Below are 9423 nucleotides of genomic sequence, written 5' to 3'. Positions count from 1 at the left end.
ACATGCCAAGTGAAGACGGTTGGGAGGCAGTTAAATTGGGGAATCTGAAGTTCTAGAAAAGATCATGGCTAAAGACCTAGATTTGGGACATGTCAGGATACAGATGGGAAATGAGAACAATGGGAATGCCAAGTTTATCCGAGGGGGTGTTTGCAGCACTGGAGGAGACCCCCAAGAAGTGTAATGCCCCAGAATCTGGGGGGACAGACCTTCAAAGCAAGAGTGGGCAAGTTCAATGTCTCCAAAGGTTAAGTGAATTAAAACAGAATCCTGTCCTTTGGATTTAGCACAAGCCATTGGTGACCTTGAGCTAGTTTCAATAGAATGATGGGGGCAGATGCCAGATGGCAGAAACTTGAACTGAAGAGGAGAGAGGGGAGCAATAGCCGGGAGCATGTGGGCTCGGGGAAGGTTTTAACAAGTATTGAAGAGACTTGCCTTGAAGTTGTGTTAATGTTGTGGGGGGAGCAGCGGCCTGAATGGGAGCGTGAAGACGGAGGAGAAAGAATGGATATGCACTATGGCAAGGCCCTGGAGAGCAAGGTGACACGGACCACAGGCAGAAAGGCAGGGCCCTGTGCACTTGGCCATGGACAAGGGGTGGCTGGAAGCCTTTTCCACTTTAGTAAGAGGAAGAAAGAGGGAAAAGATGGGTAAGTTTGCAGACAAGTTCATAGATTGGTAGAAGAAAATTTAGAGAATTCCTAACCAATGGTGTCTTCCCCCCACCACCACCACCACGCCATGAAATTAGATCAAGGGACAAGGTTGGAAATTTGAAGACAGTAAAGAAGGTTAAAAATAGCCATGTCTGAAAATAGGAGTATTTAGAAATACAAAGACTCAAAAAAATATATATACATAGAAGAAAAATTTTCTTTTCTATTTCTCCAGTTATTTGGAGATAAACCAAAATGGTTTTCAGGGGGGGGAAAGGTGATTATTTTCTAATTTTTGTGACACTTAAAGTGATTTACTCATCTTCCCCAGGGCTGGGCCTCCCCTCCTGTGGGAAGTCTTGCAGTTAGGTGGTGGCTGACGCTCCCACGGATGTTTCAAGAACGCAGACCATCCCCCCTCAGCCTTATTGACACAAGAAGGACACGTTGCTCTTGCTTTATGCATGGTCACAGCTGTCTGTGGACCTGTCTGCCAGAGGGCAGACCCACCCTTCATCCAAGCGGTCAACCTCAGAATCCCCAGGGGGGACACTGCCCTGCGGAGGAAGACCCCTCCAGCCCCTCTGAGGAAAGGGAGGGGGGCAGGGTGCGCAGGGTGCTGGAGAAGGGCGGCAGAACTGGAGGTGGGGATGGTGAGGAGAAGCAGGGCTGGTAACTTGGGAGTAAGGGGGGGCGTGGGTGGGAGGAGGGGCTCGTGCCAGAATAACAGGGCAGGATGGCAGAAATAAGTAGAAAGTCCTAGAAGCTGCTCTGTTTGCTCCAGCTGTCAAGAAGGGGGAGGAGAAAACCCTGTGGGACGGGGAGGAGGGTGGGGGCTGTTAGGAAGTTATTTAAGAGCCAACTTTCCTGTCGTTTTTCCTGAGTCCTTTTGAGGAAGTACCCCTGAGCCGCACAGAGCCAGCCTGCGATAGGGCCCCTCCTGCGGGGACCACAGGTAAGCAGCCGCCCCTCCTGCCGGGCCTCGCCTCAAACCCGCACCCGGGAGCCGGAGCCGAGGGGCCCCGCTGCGCCCGCCCCCCTGCACTAGAGTTTTCCAGCGATCCCTCAGGCAGCTGCTCCGGGTACGGGGACAGGGGTCAGAGGCGCCCGCACTTGCCCACTGCCCTTCAGGGCCCCCATCTCCACGCCTACCCAGCCCCACTGCCGTCCAAGCGGGGACTTCTCAGGTACTCCTTCCAGCTTCCCTGATGGCCGCTGCTTGCAAGAAAGCCACCAGCTAGGAATGAGAGACTTGGGAGTGCTCCCCCAAGGGAGTTCCCCTCTCCTCTGGGGAGCAAACTGTGGAGGGATGAGACTAAAGTTTAGAGAGAGAGAGGGATATAGGGCCAGGTAAGAATACCTGCTTGGCTTGGCTCTGCATCCCTGTGCACCCCTTTCCCTCTCCCCTGATGCAAGAGCTGAACTTGAGCCCTTGCTCCCCCCGCCCAGACCGGTGAAGAAGGGGGTGCTTCTGCCCACCTGCATTCACCTGAACAGGCTCCTCTTACCTGGCAAGCACCTGGGGCTCCCCAGCTCTCTGCTTTCTGGTTCTCTCTCCCAACAGGCTACCGCAGTGCTCTACTCTGTTCTCTCCCAAACCCTCCCCTCCCTTAGGGGTCCTAAGCCCACCCTGGTTATTTATCTTCAGGGGACTGCTTTCTCTTACCTTCCCTCCACCATTAACCCTCTCTCCCTGTCCCCTCAGCCCCCTAGAGACTTTGTGTAAATATGTCTGTAGGTATTTATGGAAACCTGTTCAGACTCTATACTTGCAAACATTGCTGTCTCCTCCCCAGACCAAATACCCTAGAAAGTGCTTCTCTTGTCTCCAGCTGTGTTGCCTTTGCTCAACATGTTTCTGGAACAGTCTGAGCACTCTGGTTGCCTCTATGGTAGAGGCTCTTCATCTTTTGAGGGTGTGCTTGGTTTTTGAAAAGAGCCAAATATCCAAGAGTCATGACTGGGTGACCCAGGTGATCAAGGGGAAAGCTCCATTTGGGCCAGAAACAAGGGCTCCCTTTATTTGGTCAGTTGGTCAACAAGTACTGATTGGGGTCTGACAGTGAGGTATGTGGTGTTTAAGCTGGCTCCTCGCCTGCACAAACTCCAGAGGAAGGGGAAGCAGGCTTGGAGCAAAGGCAGTGTAAGCACCACTGACTAGGCACATTTAGAGAAAGGCTATTTATAGCCCTAATTTAAAATTGCAATGTACCCCCTTCACCCGCCCAGATTCCTCCTCTGTGTGGTCCTGGCTCCAAAGCACTTGCCACACTCTTACACCCTTTTTTGTTTACTTCTGCAAAGTGTGGCCTCCACCCTAACCCTCACTGGACTGGAAGCTCTCTAGGTCAATAATCCCCTGTTTTGTTCTCTGATGTATCCTGAGTACCCAGATCTCAGCCTGGCACATAGTAGGCCCTCATTAAATATTGGTCGAATGAAATTGCAAAAATGAATGCTTTGGAGGATGCCACTTATCTGGACGTGGTTGGATGACTTTATTCCTAAAAGTGACTTAGGGCTTCCTAAATCTATATGAAAGAGACATATGCACAGGCATACAACGTTAAACGTTTCTTACAAAGAGACTGCCTTTAGGGGTAATGAGGGGGAAAAAAACCTTGCTCTCTAAAATCTTTCACATTTTTCATTTCTTCACATAAGCCCCTTTTCTTCTGCTTTCCATATGTTTTGACAAACAAGAAATCTCCCCGAGATCCTTGGGGAACTATACTCCATCATTAGACTAATCCTTACTGCCACTTCTCAAGTTTTATTTATGTGAGACTCAAAATGTGTTGTATCCCACACAGATATGTCTGCCTCTCTATTTTTGAATCCTTGTCTCAAATGTAACTCGCCTCCCATTCCTTTTCTGTGTCTCCCTTTCTCCCCCACAAGGAGCTTGTGAAGCTGAGAATGTCCGAGACCTCCGAGCCTGCATTTGGAGGCAGGAGAGCCCTGCCCCGCAATGCCTCCAATGCGGCAGAGGATGACCTTCCCACTGTGGAGCTGCAGGGGCTGGTGCCCCGAGGCGTCAACCTGCAAGGTACAGGGTCCGCCACCTGCTTCTCCCTGCAGGTGCTGGCTGGGTCAGCACCCTTTGTCTCCGCAGGCTCCCACAAAAGCGGCTCCCCTGCCAGTGTCTGGTTTTAAAGAAAAGCCTCCCAAGCCTTCTTTTGAGTGGTAAAAAGCCCCAAGATCCAGATTCTTGTCCCAGTTCTGCCACTTGATAGCTTTGTGATCCCAGGGAAGTAACTTTGTCTTTCTACTTCTTAGCTATTTCCTGTATAAAACAAGGGCATTGGCTCAGTGGATGCCTCTTCCAGAGCTACTGTTCTGTTTTTAAAAATATTCTCTAGCTGGAAGTTTCCACTTCCAAAATATTGTGGCTGTTTTGATTGTCTGGCTTGTGCCTCTTTCCCTCTCCCTCCTCCCTCCTCTCTCCATTGCTGTGAATTTCAGAGCTGGCAAAAGATGCCAGACTCTGACAGTAATGGAGATGGAAGCCCTCTATTTCTCTCCAGAGCAGCCTGGTGAGCAGGTGAGGCGAGCTGCTTTCTCTGCTCTCGCCTCCACTGATCCCAAGAGACCTGCTCTGGGAGGAGCAGCCAGCAGCTGACCTCCACTCAGCCCTGTCAACTGTGATGGGGCCCAGGTGCCAGCAATGGCTTGGTGACACAGACGCCATTCCCTTGGGCCACAGCAGGGACATTCAGAGTCATGTCCCTGAATGGCATCTTGCAGGGACCACTTTTCGCTGGTAGCACTCATGCAGCAAGCCCACTTCTGCTCCTGAAGGTACTGTGCCTTCAGTTTCCCTGGGAGGTAAACACCCACTTGCTGGGAGTAGGTGCCCAGATCGCCCTGTGGTGCATGGTTAATCTGCCTCCTCAGAAAGACATCAGCAGTTGAAAGCAAAGGGAAAGAACAATGCTGATTATTAACAAGTTCAGCAAATCAGAGAACTGCCTGCAACTTGTGGACAGGTTTGATTGTGTTACTATCATGTCTAGATGATTTGATATTCAACTGTGAAAACAGAGAGGTATCTAGTACCATGCATTAAGGACCATCCAAATTTGGAGGGGGGAGCTCACAGCAGGGCTTCTTCAGTTGGGTGGAAGGGTCCAGACAGACTTGTGAACTCGTAGTTCTGAGCTCTCTCTCCCATTGCGGTGCTGCCCTCCTTACAACGCTGCCATTAGAGCCACAGAACTGAGTTAAAACGGACTTGCGAATCAACTCATCTAAATCCCCATGTTATAAGGTGGGGAAACTGAGGTCAAAGCAAGTAGTTGATGTTCATTCCTTCACTGCCCAATCTTGGGTTTATCCTTTTCTTTTCTTTTCCTTTCCTTTCTTTTCTTTCCTTTCCTTTTCTTTTCTTTCTAAGAATGCAAATAGAATGGGAAAGCATGCAGACGTCAAATTATCAATTATAAGCAAATTACTATACCTTGGTGTATTCAGTTTTTTAGCAAAATCCCCTCTGGCAGAGAAGACTCTTGACCCTGGGGAATGGGGGCCAAGGTTAGGAAAAAGTGGGCAGGAAGAACAGAAAGAGAAAGGGACATAGGATCAGTGAGAAGAAATATGAACAGAGGCAGTGAGATGTAACAAAAAGCCCCTTGGTTCAGGACTCATAAGAACTGGGTTCTTGTTCCAGATTTGTCCCTTACTCACTTTGCCACCCAGGGGAGCCTCAGTTTCTCCATCAAGAAAATGGAATCAATACTTACTTCACAGTTGCCGTGATGATGAAATGACTAGTACCTATGAGACACCTGATTTCACCCACAAATGCTCATTGATTCAGAATGTGCAAGTTATCATACCCTACAAAGGTTAGGAGCCCACCCCCAGTGAACACTTGTTTCTAAGGGGAACACATAACAGCCTGCAGGGGCTGTATATCCGAAATCTGAACAAAATGTTGCTAATAAGAAATCAAAACTACCAGAGAACTTCAGTAGGTAGTTTGATTTTTAAAAAATCTAGGATTACTGTATTCTGTGTATTTATTTTTGGAGGCACGGGTGGGGAATTATTTTGAAAAATCAGTCATCATTTGCTTGGCAATCATTGTGTCCGCAGCCCAAGTGACATTCTGGGATACCTATTACAGGCGCTGGCAGAGGAACGTGAGTGTCCAATGATTATTTGTAGAATGAATGAACAATCACTTGAGAATTGAATGACTCATCAGGACTAGAGTCATCATAATCTTATTATTAATAGCCAGTTCCAGGTTTTAAAAACATGCCTTTATTTAATCTGTCTCCCACAGGTGAGCTAAGTACTACACACCGTGAGGATAGGGTCTCTGAACCCAGGCTCATGGAGAAAGTCCTAGATGAGTAGAACAGAAGAAAAATACCAGTATACAAACCACGTGATCAAGAACTGTCTCCTATTTATCCTTTACATTTCATATTTCTCTTTACTTGTGCCAAAAGCTGGTTTTCTGACACAAAATACATGCGTTTCTCCCAAGTCATTCCCTGCCAAGGCTGTCACGTGTGATTAGCTGCTGTCTTCTGGCAGTTTATGCAGTGACCCCTAGGGGGGGTCCAAGAGGGCTTGAAGCTCCTGGAGCCCTTGTCTAAGGACAGCTTTGGCTCACAAAACCCTAAGTCAAGCTCTCCTCATTTGTTTCAATGGAAGCTTTTCCCAAAAGTGTCCCTTCAGCAAGCTGCTCTTGCCAAAATTATTAAGGCAGGGAGGCAAGAGGAGGAAAAGAATAAATGACAGATTTTTCATTTCCAATAGTCCTGTGGCGGTCAATATATATAGTGTACACTGAGTGTGTATGGTACCCTTAATTCACAGCTTTTGTAAATATTTGGTTAAGAATGACTTTAGCCTGCATTTCAAATGTATAAACTCACATAAGGCTCTTCCCATACAGAAGCATGATATTAAAAAAGAAAAAGGAAATATTTAAGATGACAATGAGACCCCAGAAATGGGACCAGCCAGTCAGTGGTGATGTTTGACATCCTCATGTGTTTTAAGGGTCTTAATGCCTCCTTCTGAACTCAGCTGTAGCCAATTAAAGTATGTGAAAATCTCCTTAGATTGCTGGATTTGCATCTCTTCCTGATAGACTGTTCTGAATGTTCAGTGGTTGTTTCTGGAAATCTCTCTACAGCTTTCCTGGTCTCAAAGGTTATTTTAGCAGGAGACATAACGTTCTGGAAGATAGTCTTATATTCTCGGTCTGGTTTGAGTCTGCATTATTAACCACAGGTGAGCCTTTGCAGTAGTGATTATAATCCTTATTTGGCAGATCTAATGTGATGAATTCAAACTGGAAAGCAATTCTGGATCTCTAAAAAAGTCAAATGCAGGAGAGATCTAGAATCGTTCAGCCTAATGAGGTCTTGTTCCTTTCTGAACATCTCTCCTCCTTCCAACCCTACCCCTGTCGGAGCCAAAGCAACTAATTAACTAGTTAATTATCACTCTCTCCTTTGTGCAGAGTTAACCTCTCTGGATTGAGGGTTTTTGAAAGAATTAGAAAGGCATTTAATGTATGACAAAGAAATGATATTGTATAGAACCAATTCATTCTTTCATTTGGTTTGTGTAAAAGCATTTAATGATTGCCACCTATGTGTCAGGAAGTATGCTACGTTCTCTCTGAGGACACAAAGATGAGTAAGCCAATCCCTGGCTTCAAGCGGCTCTCCATCTACTAGATGAAATAGACACGGAAAATATAATTGCAATTCAGTGCAACAAATACTGTCACAGAAATTATGCCAATTGCAGTGAAAGAACAGAGAAAGGAATGACATGGTTTGGGGACAGTGGGAAAGAGGGTGAGGAAGGCTTTATGATGAAAAGCCATCTGATTTGCATCTTAGAGGATGAAGAGGAGTCTTCCAGGCAGACAAGTGCATGGGAACAGCATTTCTAGCAGAGGGAACAGTACATATCAGGTAATGGGGACAAGGAGGGGATTAGCCTGGGAAAAGTAGGCAGGTACCTGTTACAGCAGGTACCCTGAGACCTCAAGTTTTCTCCTGCAGATAAAGGAGGACTTGCAAAGGATTCTAAATAGCGAAATGATGTAATCAGAATTATGTTTTGTGAAGGTAATTCCAATGATGAGGAGCAAATGGAGAGAAGGAAATACATTTGGAGGCTGTTGAGATACTTCCGGTGAGAGGAGAAGTAGACCAGGCAGATTTCCATCCCTGGAGAAGATGCTGGTCTCACTTCTTATTCTAGTTTCCTCTGAGCAGCTGAGCATTTCTTATACATTTTACGGTACAGGACATTTGAATAGCAACAGTTAAAAAACAATAAGCTGCTTAGGAAAATGTTTTTAATCATTCTAATTAATGGTACTTTGAAATTTGGGGTATCCAAAGGAAATATGAGAGAGGAACTTTTATCCTGTTGTTTCAACAATAAACAGACCTACTTCCTCATGGACAGTATGCCTACAGTTTGGTAATAATATTACCAAAGATTGCATGGAGATTTCAATTCACTAGGGAATTCCTAGGATATGAACCTAAACATTTAACTTATTTCAAGATTCCATCTGTGACAGGTATAATCATTCTCGGAAGAATATTTTTACAACCTAAGGAGAAAATAATCTACTTTTTTTCCTATTAGGGAAAGGGTAGGAGGACAGGGAGGCAGCTGGCTCATGAGGAGAGATTTTTTTTTTTTTTTAACAGTCCATTTTCTGGTGTGTTTGGAATTAGGCTAAATTGTGTTAGGTAGACTTTTTGAAAGCTGTCACTTTGAAAGAGCAAGCTGCCAACTTCCAGCTACAATATCTCTAAAAAAACAAAAAGTAGCTTAGCAATGAGTGGCTCCATTTTGCCAGGAACTGGGCTTGGACAGGGAGAAGCAAATTCATTTCCTGTTTGTGTCAAATGGAGCCTGGATGATGAGAAGGCCTCTTTCAATCTAAACTATGTCTTGTTAATCCAATAAAAAAAACCAGAAATCAATATGCCAGCTTAATAAATGTTTACTGAGTGTTTACTGCATGAAGAGGAATAACACTAAGCAAAATGGACAATAGAAAGAACTATGATATTTGTATATCTATGCTTGTATTTTATGACCAACATCTGTAGAGCCCTTGTTATTATTAGGTATTGTAAACACCAAATACAAAGGTTGCTGTGTGGGTGACTGTCCCTGAGCAATGAAAGAAATGTTTAATTAGTGGTATTGGGACCTCACCTTGTTCCTTAGTACTCACCCCCCTAGCAGATCTGGAGAGCTATCAGATTACACTAGGAGGAGGGCAATAGGGCTGTCATTTCCTTCTACCTTTAAAGGATAAAGCACCCTGCCTATTACCCTTCCATATGTCTTGTCCATTTGACTACAGTCTAGAACATTAGCTCTTCAAACTCTCAAACTCTCAAGCACTGCTTTTAATCTTCCATATTTTGGTCAAGTTTTTTTTTTTTTAAGATTTTCTTTATTTAGAAAGAGAGAGAAAGCACAAGCAGTAGGAGGTGCACAAAGAGAGGGGAAATCTCAGGCAGACTCCATGCTGAGTGCAGAGCCCAATGAAGGGCTCGAACTCACGACCCTGAGATCATGACCTGAGCCAAAACCAAGAGTCAGATGTTTAACCGACTGAGCCACCCAGGCATCCCTCAAGTTTTATTTTTTTAAATGAAATGTTTTCCTTGGTTTAAATTATTTAATATGGATTTTCATTTTAAGAAATTACACAGGGCAATTTTGCTTATCACTGGATCTATTGTTAAACAAAAAC

At 45.4% G+C, this 9423-nt stretch overlaps 1 protein-coding gene across 1 annotated transcript in view; it reads left to right on the top strand.

Moving 5' to 3' along the window:
• The first annotated feature begins 1457 nt into the window (after positions 1 to 1457).
• The window catches only part of F13A1 (coagulation factor XIII A chain), a 163757-nt gene continuing 155791 nt past the window's right edge, over positions 1458 to 9423 (top strand). Inside the window, exons 1-2 of the mRNA XM_040645023.1 lie at positions 1458 to 1614; positions 3561 to 3708. Of these exons, the coding sequence (XP_040500957.1) occupies positions 3579 to 3708 (130 nt within the window). The 5' untranslated portion in view covers positions 1458 to 1614; positions 3561 to 3578. The remainder of the gene's footprint in view (positions 1615 to 3560; positions 3709 to 9423) is intronic.

Source organism: Ursus maritimus, unplaced genomic scaffold (genome assembly GCF_017311325.1).
Source record: "Ursus maritimus isolate PB19 unplaced genomic scaffold, ASM1731132v1 scaffold_30, whole genome shotgun sequence".
Classification (NCBI taxonomy): Eukaryota; Metazoa; Chordata; class Mammalia; order Carnivora; family Ursidae; genus Ursus; species Ursus maritimus.
The sequence above is the reverse complement of the archived record's forward strand: the minus strand, read 5'-3'. Positions and strand labels throughout refer to the sequence as shown.